Raw genomic sequence first — 18,444 nt, forward strand, 5'->3', positions numbered from 1 at the left:
TAAACACATAATCACTGATTTTTCCATATTGACCGATAACCCCGATTGCTGTTTAAACTCTTGCAAAATAGTTTTTATACCTTTAATCCTCTCCATAGGGATTTGGGTCAATATGATTGCATCATCTGCCAATAGGTTTAATTTCATTTCTAATTCTTCTATTTTATATCCTTCCCAAGTACAGTGGTACCTCTACCTGAGAACGCCTCTACTTAAGAACTTTTCTAGATAAGAATCGGGTGTTCAAGATTTTTTTTTGCATCTTTTTAAGAACCATTTTCTACTTAAGAACCCAAGCCTGGAAAAATTCCCAAGGAAATTTGAGAATAGCACAAAGGCCTGGCCAGTTTTCTGCCATTCCCGTTTAATCCTGGCCATCTCAGGCTTTTCTGGGCTGCCAGAGGAGCCTTTTGGTGGCGCTTAAGGAGGCTTTGGCAGTCCACAGCAAACAAAGCATTTTCTTTTCTCTGGGCACTTGGAGAGGGAATAAAACACTTTGCTATGTTGACTTCCTTGCGCTGCATCCCATACACCCGGTGCAAGATTGCCTCCTGGAGCAACTTGGCACGAAAAGGCAAAAAGGGGCACTCACCCCAGCCAGATCAACTCGACTTCAGCCAAATCAAGGAGTCACCACAGTGAAGGAAAGGCACTGGCTACAAAGCGAGCGAGAGAAGGGACCCCTTCAGTATGGGAGGGAAGAGGAAGCAGCCTTTCAGTCAAAGGAGCAGGAGGTTCCCACCTTGTCGCCCACCTGGGTTTCTGTCTCTGGTGCAGTGTATGGGAGGCAGACTCGCACAGGTGTGTGGCAGGCATGTGCTCCTCGCTGCCTCAGAGTCCCCCCCCCCTTTTTTTAAGCCTTAAAGTTTTGGATTTTTTGATTCCCCTCACCTCACCATCTTCCTTCGGAAGCGACTCTCCTCCTCCTCTTCTTCCTTCTCCTTCCACCCAAATTCCAAGCTTTTATTTCTTCCCTAATGGGTTTGCAAGCATTATTTGCTTTTATATTGATTCCTATGGGAAAAATTGCTCCTACTTACAAACTTTTCTACTTAAGAACCTGGTCACGGAATGAATTAAGTTCTTAAGTAGAGGTGCCACTGTATTGTCTTGTTTTATCTTATTAGCTAATGTCTCCATTGCCTTTACAAATAACATTGGGATAATGGGCAGTCCTGTTTAGTACCAGTTTGAATTTCAATCCTCTGTGTTCTTTGCCATTCACTCTTATATATGCTTCATTTCTTTTCCTATTGAAAATACTTCCCTCCTGAACCTTATTTAACCCTTTAACATATTTAAATGTTTCGACCATGTCCCCTTTTCCCTCTGTCCTCCACACTACACAGATTGAGTTCATTAAGTCTTTCCTGATAAGTTTTATGCTTAAGACCTACCATCATTTTTGTAGCCCGTCTTTGGACCCATTCAATTTTATCAATATCTTTTGCAGATGAGGTCGCCAGAACTAAACACAGTATTCCAAGTGTGGTCTCACTGTCTCCCTCTTCCTGCTTGTTATACCTCTAGCTATGCAGCCAAGCATTATACTTGCTTTCCCTACCGCCTGACTGCACTGTTCACCCATTTTGAGACTGTCAGAAATCACTACCCCTAAATCCTTCTCTTCTGAAATTTTTGCTAACACAGAACTGCCAATACAATACTCAGATTGAGGATTCCTTTTGCCCAAGTGCATTATTTTACATTTGGAAACATTAAACTGCAGTTTCCATTGCTTTGACCATTTATCTAGTAAAGCTAAATCATTTGCCATATTACAGACCCCTCCAGGAATATCAACCCTATTGCACACTTTATAGTCATCGGCAAATAGGCAAAACTTCCCTATCATACGTTCCCCTGTCACTCACAAATATATTAAAAAGAATAGGAACCAGAACAGACCTTTGTGGCACACCGCTTGTAACCAGGCTCTGCTTAGAATACTCACCATTAACAACAACCCTCTGATATCTACGCTTCAGCCAACTGAAAATCCACTGAACTATCTAGGAATTGAGTCCAATCTTCACTCATTTATCTATCAGCTCTTTATGTAGAACCGTATCAAGGGCTTTGCTGAAGTCCAGATAGGCAAAATCCACGGCACCATCTTCATCTTTTATAAAATTCTGTAAACCCATCAGGGTCAGGTGCTTTGGCTTGTTTTAACCCTTTAATTACTTTAGCAATTTCATCCTGTGTGATTTCTACATTCAATATTTGTTTATCCTCTTCATTTACTATTTTCCCAACATCAAAAGCATTTACCTGCTCTTTACCGTATCTAACTGCTCCACTAGGGTCTCTTGATGTTAATATACATGATTTTTCTTTCCTCTTCTTTACATATCTTGCCATTTCATTCATTGATTTTGTCCCCAAACTCATTATTTTTTGTCTCATTGTCATTCTCATTTTTTTCCATTGGATCTCATCAAACAATTTCAATTGTTTCCTTTACAATTTCAATAGGGTATTCCCTTCCCTACTCTTGGTTATTCTCTCTTTTAAAAAAAATAATTTTATTTACAAATATACAAAACATAAAAAATAATCAAAACAAATAACAGTTGAGTCTTAGTACAATACGTCTAAATATAAAAGTATAACAATTAATAAACATATAGACTTATAGAGAGGGGGATAGAGGGAAGATAGAAAATAGATAGGAGAAGAAGGGGGAAGAAAGAGGGGAGAAGCAAGAAGATAAAGGAAAGAAGAAAGAAAAGGAAGAGAAAGGGGTGGGCGAGTGTACGGTGGCGCTGTGTTGAGAATATGAACTAATTTCAAATTTGTTAGCTCGTTACCTTGGATCAGATTAGTCATGTAGATAGGTAAAAGCAAGCGTTGAATTAATCGAAATATAGAGATTTTGGAACTAAAAATAAAAATTTTGTATTTATATATCTAATATCTCTTGTTACTATTAAAAAGGAAAAGAGAGAATATATACTGGATTTGTATCTGGTCAAATTTATACAGATCATTTCATTATTACAGCATATTATTCTCTTTTTTTTTTAACCATCTGTAGAAGGGATCCCAACAGTTATTCAATGAGGACTCGATTTCATTTCTGACTAACATGGTTAGTTTAGTCATCTCTGCGCAGTATTTAATTTTCTTAACTATTGCGTCTTTTGGAGGTATGTCTTCATTTTTCCACCACTGCGCAAATGTTAATCTGGCTGCGGTGGTTAAATGAATGATTAGGTGTATTTGGATTTTGGGCAGATTTTGTCTAAGGATACCCAGAAGGAAGCATTCCGGAGTTTTTTCTATTTCAACTTTAATATTTCATCAATCCAGAGTCCAATTATATTCCAGTAATTCTGTGCTTTTTTACATTGCCACCATAGGTAGAAGTAAGTACCTAGTTCTTGATGACATTTCCAGCAGTAAGGTGATAGTTGGTTATTTAGTTTTGTTAATTTTATCGGGGTAATGTGCGACCTGTAGAACATTTTAATTAAATTTTCTTTGTAGGATGTAGCTATGGTTAATTTATAATTTCTGTTCCATAATAATTGCCATTCATCTTCTTTGATTTCTATTTTAAGATCGAGGTTCCATTGTTTAATGTTTATTTTTATATTAGTATTATCAAATTCGTTAAAGGTTAGATAGCAATAAAAAAATTTAATCAGTTGTTCCTGGGATCCTGTACATAATTTATCTAAAGGAGCATTTTTGACTATTCCTGGCTTGTTTTTATCTTTGTTAAATTTAGATTATATCTGTAGATACTCCCACCATTCTGTTTTTTGACCCATGTTTTCTAATTCTGTTCTGGTTTTGATTTCTCCATTAATATTTATTATGTCTTTGTACCTTATTATATTATTTTTTTGTGGAAGTTAGGGTGTACATAAGCTTCCAACGGGGCATACCAAAGTGGGATTCCTTTGTAGAGTTTTATCCTGACTTTTTTCCAAGTGTACACTAGGGATTTCCTAATCAAATGGTTGGTGAAATATTTGTGCGTTTTAGATTTTTCATCCCAAAGGTAATAATGCCATCCTGAATGAAGGTCATGTCCTTCTAAATTTAATAGCCTAGTATTAGATAGGAGCATCCATTCTCTTATCCATGTTAGGGATGCGGCGATGTAATAATCTTTCCAAATTGGTAAGGCCAGGCCTCCTTCTTCTTTTCTATCCTGTAAATATTTTAGACGAATTCTGGGACGCTTATTCTGCCAAATAAAATTACTGGTGATTCTATTCAATTTTATAAAAAATTCTTGTTTCAGATGGATTGGAATTGTTTGGAATAAAAATAGTATTTTTGGCAAATGTTACATTTAATAGCTGCTATTCTCCCTAATAATGAAAATTGTAGTTTCTTCCATTTCGCAAAATCATTTTGTACTTTGTTCATTAATTTGTCATAGTTATTTTCTTTTATGCTAGAAACTTTAGCTGTCATATTAATACCAAGATTTTTTTTTTGTTGTTATTTGAATATCTAATTTGGACATTAAAATAGCTTCCCTACTCTTGGTTATTCTCAACTGTTCTTGTATCAAAACTATTTTCCTTATCCTGCCCTCCCTTTCTCTACCACACCTCTTTCTTATATCTACTTCCATACATATACATTGTCCCCTCATACATGTGTTGCATGCATCCCAAACAATTGATTGTTGTATATCACATCATTAATTCTAAAATATTCACTTAACTCTGTCTTCAGTTATTTTTATCTTGTTCATTGGAGGCTACCGCCACATTGTATCTCCAGATCTTTGATTACATTCCTGACACATTTTCAATTCTGCCAATAGTGGGGCATGACCTGACAGCCAAATACTTTTAATTTCTACTTTTAAAACTTGTATATTTCCCACCCTATTCATTAATATATACAGTGGTCCCTTGACTTTCGCGGGGGCACACATTCCAAGATCGCCCGCGCAAGTCAAATTTCCTCAAAGTAGAGAAGCTCCCTTCCTTCCTCCCCCTCCATTCCTGATTTTACTTATCCCCAGAACAAGCAGAGGCAACAGGGCGGCAAGCTGGGGGCTTTGCTGAGCTTGCTGCCGGCGTCTTCCATGGCGGCGGCGGCAGCACTGGTGCTCAGGTTCAAGGCCGGGAAAGGGGAAGCTCAAGAGGGATCTAGGCCAGGACTCAAAGCTAGGATTCCAGGCCGGTCAGTTGGGAGGTCGGTTGGCTTAGGTGGGTGGGGGAAGAAGAGGCAGCGGCAGCGGGCGGCAGTAAGCAATGGCGGCGGAAAAAGAGGCAGCACGGCCCCCTGACCCAACAATGCCCTCAGCTCCTTCCGCTCGGGTGAGTTAGAGTGGTCTTGTCCACCTGCAAGGCTGGGCTTCAAGTGGAGCATACCAACACCAAGAATTAAAGGAGAGGGATCGGGAGGCTGGGGCAGAAGCGGATCTTTTTAAATATATTACATATTTAAATTTTAAAAATAAAAAAAATGCCATGGGTTTTCAAAAAAATTATTTATTTATTTTTTGAAAACACGTTGTATAGACTTTTCGTGAAAGTTGGACCTGCGAAAGTAAAGGGACCACTGTAATCGATGCAACTAAATGTATGATATCTTGCTGAATAATAAGTACTTCTATTTGGTAGGTCTGCATGAAGGTCCATCTTATTAAGTCTGTTTAAATGTAGCATTCTACTATTTCTAATCTCATTTGTTAATTGCATGTTAAAATCTCCTGCCAAAAACATTGTGCCCTCCATAAAATTGTCCAACTTTCTCTTTGTGATTATTGTAAATTGTTTTGTTTTTGCATTTGAGGCATAAATTGCCGCCAATGTCAATTTCTTTTGATTTATTTTTCCTTTAACAAATAACCACCTCCCTTTGCTGTCTCTCTGAACTCCCACCTGCTCAAATGAGACCCTCTGGTAAATAAAAATCACAGTACCTCTAATATTTTGGGTATCACGAGATTCATATATCCAATTTCCAATTTTTATCATTTACCAGTTTGTCCCTTCCTCGGTGTCTTTTATGCCTTTCTGTGAAAACCATAACATCTACCAATGTTCCCTCTAATTTTTTTTCGGTGTGCATGGAAAAGTATAGTGTCTGAGCGGCAGTCCCTTTGGGTCTGGGTGGCATAGAAGTATAAATAAATTAAATAAATAAATAAATAAATAAATAAAATAAACAAACAAACAAGAAAAAAATTCCCCTTTTTATTAAAAGAAATTAATAATAAAACAAAACCAAAATCTATTACTATTATTACTATCTTCTCCTCTTTTTCTATCCCTGTCTTCTCCCCCCTTGTGTGTGTGTGAGTGTGTGAACTCTTGAACCATTTCCAATAACAGATGAGGGCTATTGGAAATGGTTCAAGAGTTCACACACACATGTACACACACATGTACACACACACGTACACACACACACAAAAACGGCTGGGTTTTTTTTCTCTGTTATTATTTGGGTTCTTTTTACCATATGCTTTAAATCAAGAATTATTTCTCTCTCTTTCTCTCTCCCCCTCTTGCTCTCTCTCTCTTTCTCACTTTCTCTCTCCCTCTTTCTATGTCACTCTGTCTGTTGCTCTCTCTTTCTCTCTTGCTTTCTTTCTCTTGTTCTCTCTCTTGCTATATCTCTCCCCCCCTCTCTCTGTCAGCAAGGGGGCTGTGAGAGCGCTTTCTCCAAGTGCTTCTGGAACACCTGCCCTGCCTCTACTGCAGCCCCCTTGCTGAAAGTCTGGGACGAAAGCGCTCTCAGCGAAGGGGCTGCAAGAGGGGCGGGGCGGGGCGGGCATTCCCGAAGCGCGCGGAGAAAACCCTCTCTCGCAGCCCCCTGGCTGAGAGCGAGGATGGGAAGAAGCTGCAGCCGCTACAGCGACCGCCGCGGGAGAAGTCACGCCCCAAGGCAGGAGGCAGAGGAGAAAGCGGGCGAGGGGGCGGATCGGGTGGGCGAGGGGCAGCGCCGTGAGGCCAGGGGCACGAGGAGGCCAAAAGCACCGTGGGGAGGCAGGGGCGGCCGTGGCTCCCTTTCCTTCCACCCATTGTCTACTGCCGGTGCCTCCCCCCCCCAGGCTGCCAGGGGGATGGGGAGCGCATGCCCGTGGAAAAGGGTGCGTGGGGGTATTTTGTGGGCCGCGCATGCACATGCGCACAGCTTATAGTGAACAGTGACATCTACCTTGTTTTGCTTAGCCATCCTTAATGCTCTATGGCGTTTGAAATCTGATCCCAAATCAGTCACATTTAAAACCATTATAATACAATCACTCATAATATATACATTTAATCCCTTCCCCCTTTTGTTTTCCTCTTAGTTACTTGCTTTCCCCTTCTTCACTCTACTGACCCTCCCTGGAAGAGTGGGAGGACAAGAGTCCTTCCTTGAAGGCATCCATCCAGATTACGTTCCCACATCTTCGGGCTTGGCCTTACAACCACTTTTTTTAAAAAGTCTCCCTCCTCCTGTCCTCCTTTATTTTACCTTTACGAAATACCTCATTTTGCTTTACTCAAAAACCTTACAAGATCAAAATAACAACAAATTATTGATAGCATCTAAATAATTTAAGTCTGCAAGGCTTTTAAACTGCCCTCTTAGCAAAAATTTACAATGGTGTTGACAAAAATGAGTGGCACTTGCAGTTATGACTGTTGCAGTGTCCTTACAGTCACATGATTGAAATGTGGGTATTTTGTATTTAGTTGTTATTTACAACAATTGTAGTATCCCAGTCTTGTGACCAAGATTCTGATGCTTCACAGCTATCTTCCTACAAGTAGCCAATAGAGAAACTGGTAGTAAAATTACAAGTCTTTTTTAACAAATATGCTGAAGTCAAGTCATAAATCAGTCACAATCAAACATGTTTTTTCACTTAATGACCACAGCTCTTAGCAATAGACATACCAGCCTCAATTGTGATTATTAAGCAAAGACTACCTAATGGCTATTTTCCACAGGTAAATTCCACTTTCCTTGTGCATCTCTTTAATCTGGGTTCTACTTGCCCTGATGGGTAGGCTAAGATAGAGATTTTATTTTGAAGACATATCCTCAACAACCAGCAACCAAGTTGCCTCAGAAGCAGGAAGAGGGGACTGTGGAGATGACAGAACTTCTGTTCTTCTTTTTTCTACAAACGTATTTTTCTCCTTGGTAGAGATTGAGAGATATTTTGAAGTTGATCAATATTCACATGCAGGGGAAACTGACTTTGCGTACCTCAGGGTAAATCCTGGTAAAGAAGTAAATAAATATGGACTTCGGCCCTGGAGCCGGCGGAGGGCCACTCTTCCAAAGGGAAGCAATGAAAAACGAGACGCTGAGGTGTTCCTACATCGACAGTTCTATCCAAATCCTGTTCACGTTTCCTGAAAGTTGCCACCAGATCTAGAAGTCTAATTATTATATTACGAGGGGTTAAAACAGCTTTAGCAGGTAACCCTTTCTCCCCCCAAAAAAAATCGAATCCCAGTTACAACTGCAAGCGATGCTGTAAATACCGCAGCTTTCCCTTCCATCTGGTCCCGCCCAAAGTGGTGCAAAGCTTTCGCGATCCCTCGGCCAAAGGGCTGGAATAAGAGAAGGGGGCGCTGCCTCGAAAGAAGTAACCCCATTAGCTGAAGGAAGTGTTTGTTTCCACTTCGACCTGGAAGTGAAGATGACATGGAGGCGCCGGTCGAGCGCGGACCAAGCCCGGTTTGGGAACCCAATCGCTTGCCTCGGTTCTGGTACAGTCAGCGCGGCCATGTCCCAAGGAGGCAGGCAGGAAGAGGCAGGGGCAGGCGGCAGCGTCCGGAAACATCGGAGCGCCAGCGAATCCCTGCCCAGCTGCAGCTCCCAGACAAACCATAAAGAGCAGGATCGGAAGGAGCAAAAGAGAAATAAGCGGGTGGTGCAGCAAATCCAACAGATCCAACATCTGGAATCTTTGTAAGCAGATCTTCGTCGGTCCCTTGACTTGTTTATCCCCCTCCCCAATCCCGTGACCATTAACAGCACGCAAGTCTGTAAGGTTGGGATGGTACACTTCATAATCCTATGCACAACTACAGCTGGGTTGTGGTGTTGAAGTTGCCGTAGGCTGAGAGACAAAGGTTGGTGATTAGGATTGTATTCTATCGGCTTTCCACATCGCTGTGGGTTGTCAAAGTTTTCTATCTAGTTTCTTAAGAAAAAGCATGAGATTTATCCGCAACTAGCAGCCCATCAAGTCTTGGTGCCTATTTCAAGTTAACTACCCACTTCTGATCACCGTTAATTGAAGACATAGAAGAACACAGGAATATTGGCTCAGATAAACAAAAGAAAATAATCCAGGACCTAAAACGTTTTGAGGCCGTCTAACAAAAACCCCCTGAAAAGCTGCCCCACCTCACAGTAACATTCTGACTATGAATCAATGGTGTCGATGTCCATATAGTACTACTTTGGTAACTACAGTGGTACCTCTACTTAAGAACTTTTCTAGATAAGAACCGGTTGTTCAAGATTTTTTTTGCCTCTTCTTAAGAACCATTTTTTACTTAAGAACCCGAGTCTGGAAAAATTTCCCAGGAAATTTGAGAGCAGCATGAAGGCTGCTCTTCCTCCCCCTTTAATCCCGGCCATCTCAGGCTTTTCTAGGCTGCCAGAGGAGCCATTTGGTGACGCTTAAGAAGGCTTTGTCAATCCAGGCTTGGAGAGTTGAATAAAGCACTTCCTTGTGGTGACTCCCTTGTGCTGCCTCCCACACACCCGTTGTGAGGTTGCTTCCTGGAGCTTCTGAGTGCGGAAAGGCAAAAGGGGGAGCTTTGCCCTGGCTGGATCAACTCAGCTTCAGCCAAACTGAGGAGTCACCACAGTGAAGGAAAGGTGCCGGCTACAAAGCGAGTGAGCGAGAGAAGAGGGGAGCCCTTCAGCATGGGAAGGAAGAGGAAGCAAGTAGCAGCAGCAGCAACCACCTTTCTGTCAAAGGAGCAGGAGCTTCCCCACTCTTGCCCGCCTGGGTTTCTGTCTCTAACTCAGTGTATGGGAGACAGCCTCACGCTGGGGGTATGGGAGGTGCATGCTCCTCCTTGCCGCCTCAGTCCCTCTTTTTTTTTAAGCCTTAGATTTTGGATTTTTTTGATTCCCCTCACCTTCTTCCTTCGGCAGTGACTCGCCTCCTCTTCTTCCTCCTCCTCCTCCCACCCAAAATCTGAGCTTTTATTTCTTTCCTAATGGGATTGCACACATTATTTGCTTTTACATTGATTCCTATGGGAAGAATTGCTTCTACTTACAAACTTTTCTACTTAAGAACCTGGTCATGGAACAAATTAAGTTCTTAAGTTGAAGTACCACTGTACTTGAATCTTCAAATCAAGAATTGTGCTAAATGACTACTGTTCCATTTTAAACTCTGTTCATTTGTCTAAACTGTTCATAAAGGCAGGGCCGCCGATAGACGGGTATTACTGGGACTGCTGTCCCGGGCCCGGGGAAAATTGGAAAATTGGGGGCCCCCGGGCCCCGGCGCCCCCCAAAAACTCCCCAACCCCGAAGAGAGCCTGAATAATGGGGGGGGGGCGGGCCCGGGGCTTCTGCTGCTGAGCCCAGTCGACTACTGCAAGGCTGGCCTCGGCTCCCCTTCCCTAAACCCCCGCCAGCCCCCTCCTTCCCTTCCCGCCCTGCCCTCCTTCCCCGAGGCGTCCCTTGCCCAGCCCTTCCGGCGAAGATGGGCCTCCGCCCACGCAGAAAGCATCCTCCCTCACACCCAGCGCCGGCCATGGGGGCTTCCGCCGGCGCCTTCCGCAAGGCCCCCAGAGGAGCCGCGTGGGTCTCCAGACTTCTCCTGGTGAGTCCCCGCCGCAAGGATGCGGACGAGGGAGAAAGGGGAACCCGGCGCCTTGCGGTAGAGGGGTAGTTGGTTTGTGGGGAGCGGGGGAGGGAATTGTAAAAATCACAATTTCTTGCATTGCTTTTTCTTTCTTTCTCTCTTTCTCTCTTGCTCTTTCATTCTTTTTTCTTTCTCTTGCTTTCTTTCTCCCTCTTTCTTTCTCTCCTTCCTTCCTTCCCTCCTTCCATTTCTTTCATTCCCCCTCTCTTTTTATTTCTCTTTCATTCTCTTTCTTTTTCTTTCTTTCTCTTTCTTGCTCTTTTTCTTTCTCTCTTTTACCTTCCCTTCCTCTATTTCTTCTTTTCTTTCTCCTTCCTACCTTCTTCCCTCCCTCCCTTCCTTCAGTCCTTCCTCTCTTACTCTCCCCTTTCATAAGTTTCCTTCCTTCCTTCCTTCCTTCCTCTGTTCCTGTCCCTTCCCCCTTTCTTTCTTTCTTTCTTTCTTTCTTTCTTTCCTTCCCTCCATTTCTTGCTTTCCTTCTCCTTTCTCCCTTCTTTCCTCCCTCACTCCCTTCTTTCACTCCTTCCTCTCTTACTCTCCCCTTTCACACCTTTCCTTGCTTACTTTGCACCCTCCCTCTGTTCCTGTCCCTTCCCTCCCTCCTTCCTTCCTTCCCACCCTCCGTCCATTCATTCACCCATTCCTCTCTTGATCGCCCCTTTTACAATTCCTTCCTTCCTTCCTTCCGATGTGGGCCCGGGCCGGCAGAGTAGTTTGCTTTTGCACCCCGTCTCGAGCTCCCTTGGTGCCAACCCGGCCCTCCCGACTTCAGAGAGAGGGGGGAGAAAGAGAGAGAGAGAAAGAGAACGAGAGAGATAAAAAGAGAAAGAGAGAGGGATGGAGAGAAAGAGATAGAAAGAGACAAAGAGAGGGGGAGAGAAAGAGAGAGAGAAAGAGAGCAAGGGAGATAAAAGGGAAAAAAGAGAGAAAGAGAGATAAAAAGAGGAAGAGAAAGAGAGAGGGGGAGGGAGAGAAAGAGAAAGAAAGAGAGAAGGGGAGAGAGGGAGAGAAAGAGGTAGAGAAAGTGAAAGAGAGAGGGAGGGAGAGAAAGAGATAGAAAGAGAAAGAGAGAGGTTGGGAGAGAGAAAAAAGAGAGAAAGAGATATAAAGAGAAAGAGAGAGAAAGGGAGAGAAAAAGAGAAAAAGAAAGAAAAGTAGAGAGAGAAAGAGAGACAAAAAGAGAAAGAGAGGGAGAGAAAGAGAGAGAGAGAGAGATAGAAAAGCAGGTGGGGGGGGGCACACCTATTTTGCCAGCCCTCGGATGGGCCATAGGGATCCAGTGTATGTGGAGGGAGAGGTCCCCAGCTTCTGTTCTGCAGAGGGGAAGCCAAAGCCCCCGCATGGGTTATGCAGAGTGCCAGTGTTTGGGGCAAGGTGGGGGGTGGGGGTCTTCCTTAACCCCCATTTCTTTGGTGGGGCTAAGAGGCCTGCCCAGCAGGGCTGATGTGTTGCGGAAGGTCTTGTTGAGGGAGACCAGTGGAGCCCCCCCCCCTGCTCCCATCCCCAGGGAAGGGGGTTCTGGCATCACTGCCACTGGCTTTGGAAAGAAGCCCCCGGCCTCTTCAGGGGGTGGAGGGAGGGGTCCATAGCACAGGGCTGGACAATGGCTGAAGACAGTTGACTGCAGCTTTCAGAATTCCTCAGCCAGGAATATGAAGAAGACAGTTTGAAAATTTAAAAGGGAAGGAAGGAAGGAAGGAAGGAAGGAAGGAGGGATGGAGGGAAGAAAGGAAGGAGGGGAAAGAAAAAGAAGAGAAAAAAGGAAAGAAAGAAAAAGAAGAAAGAAAGAAAGAGGAAGGAAGGAAGGAAGGAAGGGGAAAAAAACCAAAAGAGAAAAAAAAGAAAAAGGGAAGGAAGGAAGGAAGAAGGGAGGGGGCCCCCAGACACTTAGGCTGTATGGGGCCCCAAAATTCCTGATGGCGGCCCTGCATAAAGGTATCCATATTTGCAACATAAATCGGGGTTCTTAAACTAGTTAATTTTAAGCTAATTGGATTTAAGATGTTTTTTATTGTCTTTTTTATATGTTGTAAACAGCCCCGAGTCCTTGGAGAGAGGTGACATATAAATCCAATAAATAAAATAAATAAAATAATAAATGATAACAGTTACTGACCTTGCACTAAGGGATTTTATTTCTTAATTCTAACGCTGTGTGAGATAAATCTCTTCTCTGCCATTCAGCGCATTAGGCAATTTTAGAGTTTTGAGAAAAAATGCTCTTCTGTCCAGTCTTTTCACACAATGCATACTTTTATGTTTTTATTGCATTTGTTTCTTACTCATAGATCAAAGTGTCCCATAACATTACACATTGTTGGGATCATTTTATTGTTCTATTATGAAAGCAGATGGGATCAACACTTTTTAAAGCAATTTTGTGAATAGAAGTTCTGGTTTTGCCTGTCAATTTTGGTCCAAGGTGTGTGGACTTGCAACTATTACAAACAAAACCCCTCAAGAAATGACTCAACAAATAGATGAAATATATAGAATCTTTACAAGTTTTACAAGAAGAAATTGATTAGCTAGAGAAGTACACATTAGATTTACCAAATGAACTACAAGGGACGAGGTCTACAATCTATTGAAAGAAAACACAAAGAAATAGTAGTACTTCATCAAATCCCACGTGTTCGAGAAAAGCCAAAACCTTATCAAACTCCAGCCAACAAATTAAGTAGAAATAAAATATCCTTTAGGTGGCTAATTCCTGAGGGTATGTTGGTAACCGTGGTCAGCACAAAATATAATATCACCTCTGTAGAAGATGCCAAAAGGTTATTCTGTCAAGTGGACCAATTTTAAAGATTAGCCCCACCTCACCATCTCAGATTGAACTCTTATATTTTTTCAACAACTTGAAGGAAAGTGCAAATTGGAAGTCCTCATTGCTGCTGTGTTCTTGTACACCTGCCAAAAATCAACTTGAAAGGCCAAGTAGTTTTGAAACTACAGCAGCCTGAAGATTGCAGTGTGCCATCTAATTTTCCATGAATAAAATGTGGTATTTGGTTAGTAACTAATATCAATCATCAAAAAAAGTTGCAAAAGTTTCACCCCCGTAATTTTGTCATTCAGTTACATACATTTTGTTTTAATTAAATTCCTTCCTTAATGTTCAAGGCTCGCCTTGAAGGGACATAATTAGTACCAGTACATAGTAAAGGTTCTGCCAGAAATCTGATGACACCAAAGAGTTCCCCTGAAGAAAAAAGGTTGAAATACACTGTTTTAAACAAAGAAGTTGGAGTTAAAGCAACAAGGGAGGAATATGGAAGAGAAGGCCCAACGACAAGAACACAGATGGAGGCAAGGAAGAAAAAGGAAAGAGAACCCACAAACTAAATCGCGATACAATGAAATAAGATTTTCAGTTAATATTAATGGATTGAACACACCTAGCAAAAGGAAAAATATTTTTCACAAACTTTTACAACAAAACTTTAATATAATATGTCTTCAGGAAACTCATATTAAAAAAGAAGATGGTGCCATTTTACATTCTCTAAGCCTTGGGGAAGTCTTTTCCTTCCTTGCAGCGGTCAAAAAATGGGGAATAGTTATCTATGTTAAATCAAAATTAAATCCAAAATTCATTCATGCAGATGAAAATGGATGAGTAGTTATGATAAAAATTACTATAGGAGTCAAAAAATTACTATAGTTGCAATTTGGACAAGTAAATCAGTTCCCGTAGATTAGTTTCATTAGTTGAATTCATCCTCTTATCCATAATCTCAAACTGAATATGATCCACCACGTACCGATACCAATTTTGTATTGTCAATTTTGTCGCATCCTTCCAACCTAGGACTATTACCGCCTGAGTGCTTTCTATCGCTGCTTCTTTTATTTCTCTAAAATCTCCCATCTCATTATTATTATTATTTATTAGATTTGTATGCCACCTCTCTCCACAGACTTTTAACTAATACCGCCCCTTCTTTTGTAATTGTCCATCGTATATTTAACATCCTATTAATATCCTCTTGCACTTTTTTCCAAAATTTCTGCACTTCCGGACATTCCCTAATCATATGCATAAACACTTCCTTATTTTCACACCTGTGCCAACAAGTATTCTTAACATTCTGCTGAAAGTATGCAAGTTGAGCAGGTGTGTGATACCACTTATGTAGTATTTTCCTTCTCTGGGGTGGCGCAGCAGGTAGAGTGCTGTACTGCAGGCCACTGAAGCTGACTGTAGATCTGTAGATCAGCGGTTCAAATCTCATCACCAGTTCAAGGTTGACTCAACCTACCATCCTTCCGAGGTGGGTAAAATGAAGACCCGGATTGTGGGGGAAATATGCTGGCTATTAAAGAGTGCTATTGCTAACATGTTGTAAGCCGCCCTGTGTCTAAGGAGAAGGGCGGCATAAAAATCGAATAAATAAATAAATAAATTTCTCTAACCCTTATATTCTTGATTTCCCTTATATTCTCCACTATATTCTTCATTTCTTCTTCATGAGAAGTGAAGAAGAAAGAAAAGAAAAAATAAGGAGTCCAGATGCCTCCTGAAAAAGCACCTTTGGGACAGTGCTGCCACTCTGCTTTTTTTCTAAATTTATCTTATTGAGATGTAATACTCATTACCCAGGGAATCGTGCCGAATATTTCAAATCTTATAATAATAAATTACATAGGTCAATAAAAATCTTATGACTCTGTCATTTGTGCCAATGGGAAGAAACAAACTGTTGTTTTTTTTCCTCTTGAGAGTAATTAGATTCCACAAAAAAAAAACCTGATATGTTTCTGACAGATTCTTGATGAGGAATAAAGACTGGGAACTGTCGTTATGAACATGTCATCTAGAGAGAACTCTTTATATGATTGGAACTACTCATTTTTGTTTCATTACAATGGCCCAAAAAAAATTCCTATTTGCCAAGCAAGGCAAATGAAAACACTTAAAGAAAGTATCCTCCTGTGGCAACTAAAAATATCATCATTGCTTAGTTGTTGTTGTTTTTTACAGAAAAATTATTAAAGATATGTTTTCAATCTATTTTTCAGCTATGAGAAACTTCCTCCAGGGCTAATTAAGGTAGGTGAGTGGGCTATAAACAATATCTTTTAAAGGAAATTATAACCGATTTAATCTAAATATTCTTCAAATTATCACTAAATATTTTAAGTGGTTGTGATTGCACTGAATTCCATTTTTTACCTACAGAAGTATTAGTGGTTACTTTTGCATTTGAGTTTTAAGTAAAATACATCCATCAGATTTCATTTAAAACATTACTGTGCAACCTTTTCCATATAGAATGCCACATTTGATTCTATATGGCATGAGAGTAGGTTCAGCTGTCTAACCAGTGATGGCGAACCTATGACATGGGTGCCACAGATGGCACATGCAGCCATATCTGCTGGCACACAAGCTATTGTCCTAGCTCAACTCCAGTGTCCATGTACATGCTGGCCAGTTGATTTTCGGCTCACATAGGGGCTATGGAAGGGCATTTTTTACTTATAGTGGGCCTTAGAGAGGGGAATGTAGAAGGGCATTTTTGCTCTCTCCAGGCTCCAGGGAAGCTTTTAGAGCCTGATGAGAGCAAAAAATGAGCCTACTGGGCCCACCAGAAGTTGGAAATATGCTATTCCTGCCCTCCATTGGGATTCCGGGGGGGTGGGGGAAGAGACCTTTTTCACCCTCCCCAGGCATTGAATTATGGATATGGGCACTCGTGCATGTACTTTCCGCACCCATGGGAAAAAAGGTTTGCCATCACTGGTTTAGACAGTTTCAGGTTCAAACATATACAAATAATGGCATACAGCAGAGGTCCTCAAACCTCGGGCTCTTAGCGGCAGTGGTGGGATTCAGCCGGTCCTTGCCAGTTTGCGCAAAACCATAGTAAAAATTCTGGCTAGCCATGCCACGCCATGCCCTGCCAGTACTTGCAGAATTTAGTCGCACTTCTGCTCACTGCTGCTCACAAAGATAAGGCTGAAGGGCATGGGCTGGCAGGTGGATGGAGGAGGAGAGGTGATACTGGTGGTGGGTGGACCAATGCATGCAGGGAGTGAGGAAAGCTCATGGGACATTGTGGCATTGGAGCCCTTCCTGAGTGTTTCCTGAAGCCGGCCTGGCCTGCAAGGGGCACTCGCAGGAGATCACTGGCTGGACTGTTGAGGTGTCAAGGGAGTATGGGCAGCCTTTGGGAGAGCACTGCACTGGGGTACTGTGTATTCTTGCCCATCTCTGCTTCTGCAAGACAGAAAGAAAGCCGTAAAAGTCTTCGCCTGCACCCTCCTGGGGCCCTGATCTCAATTCCCATCGAGCATGTCCTCTATGGACTACTAAGAGCCCAAATCTGATAGTGCCAAGGCAGACCATGACCTCATGCTGCTTTGGGCTCAGAGCTGTAAGCCACATCCAGGAAGCAGTCTGGCTAAGAAAAATTGCCAAAGTCAACCCTAGCTTTGCTGTCCATTGCAGCTAGGAATCTCAAACATGGATGAGAATGAACATTTTGTTGTAGCCAGTGGTAGATCAGCTCCCTGCGAACTCATCTCTCAAGGAGTTCAGCCACTCGCCAATCACTGAGTCAGCTGGACTCCCGATGAAGGAATGGGGTCCTTCAGGCATTTAGTTTGGCTGCCTGTTTAGTAATTCTATCCAGTGATTACAACACAAATGATCATTCTCAGCCGTATTTGAGATTCCCAAGAGTAAACGCTCATGAGTAAACTGCAGATTAGAGGCAACTGGCAGATTGCTGGCTTGCTCTCTTGGCTGCTTGCTGCCCCGAGCTTGCAGACTGCGAACAAAACCCATGTGACCGCCTCCTGCCTCTGCACATTGAAGAGGCCGAACAGCAGTGGGTCAAGCATGGACCTCTTGAACTGCAGGAAGTAGCTGCCAGCGATGCCCTCTGGTAAAGATGTGAGTGATAAGGCTCAATCCCCCTCAGAAGCTGGAAATCACTCAATGGATCTCTGATACCTGCCAAGCCTTTTCCCACTGAGCTTCTTTTCCTCCTCACCAGAAGTGCTTTCATGCCCAGTGGAAAGGAGGAGGCCAGTGGCTGGTTGGGCCTGCTTTAATGGAAAGACGTCCTTACCAATCTGGCACAGCATGGTCCAACTGGCTGATTCCTAGCTGCAATGGACGGCAAAGCTAGAATTCACCCACCAGCTTCTCTCCACCAGTGCTTTACAGATGCAGCTTACAGCTCTGAGCCTGAATGGTGGGAGGTGAGGGCTGCCTTGAGTCTTCAAGTTTCAAGGGACAAGAGATGTGTTATTTTTTGGGAGATTGCATAATTGCCCCACCACCCTGCCAGCCATCTGGTGTTCAGTATGTGGTTCATCAGTAACTAGATGTCAGATTCCTACCAATTGTCCTATTAGAAAATTATGTGACACATATTTAAATGAAATTCAAGATTTAAGAACAGGATCGATAGAATTGGGGGGAAAAGAAGAAAAATTGTGTGGTCTTTTTAGACTAAAGTAGTTGTTGAAGTTATATTCTAGTTTTTATATGTTTGTGGAACAGACTTCCCTTAAAGCTTCAGATAGAGGAGAATTTTCTCTGTTTTCGTAAGGCATTAAAAACATTCCTTTTTGATTCACCAGACTGAAACATCACTGGGGAT

At 42.3% G+C, this 18,444-nt stretch overlaps 1 protein-coding gene across 1 annotated transcript in view; it reads left to right on the forward strand.

Moving 5' to 3' along the window:
* The first annotated feature begins 8,536 nt into the window (after positions 1 to 8,536).
* Positions 8,537 to 18,444, forward strand: part of RP9 (RP9 pre-mRNA splicing factor) — a 46,411-nt gene continuing 36,503 nt past the window's right edge. Inside the window, exons 1-2 of the mRNA XM_070728998.1 lie at positions 8,537 to 8,898; positions 15,851 to 15,881. Coding sequence (XP_070585099.1) covers positions 8,627 to 8,898; positions 15,851 to 15,881 — 303 coding nt within the window. The 5' untranslated portion in view covers positions 8,537 to 8,626. The remainder of the gene's footprint in view (positions 8,899 to 15,850; positions 15,882 to 18,444) is intronic.

This window comes from Erythrolamprus reginae, chromosome Z (assembly GCF_031021105.1).
Source record: "Erythrolamprus reginae isolate rEryReg1 chromosome Z, rEryReg1.hap1, whole genome shotgun sequence".
Lineage (NCBI taxonomy): Eukaryota > Metazoa > Chordata > Lepidosauria > Squamata > Dipsadidae > Erythrolamprus > Erythrolamprus reginae.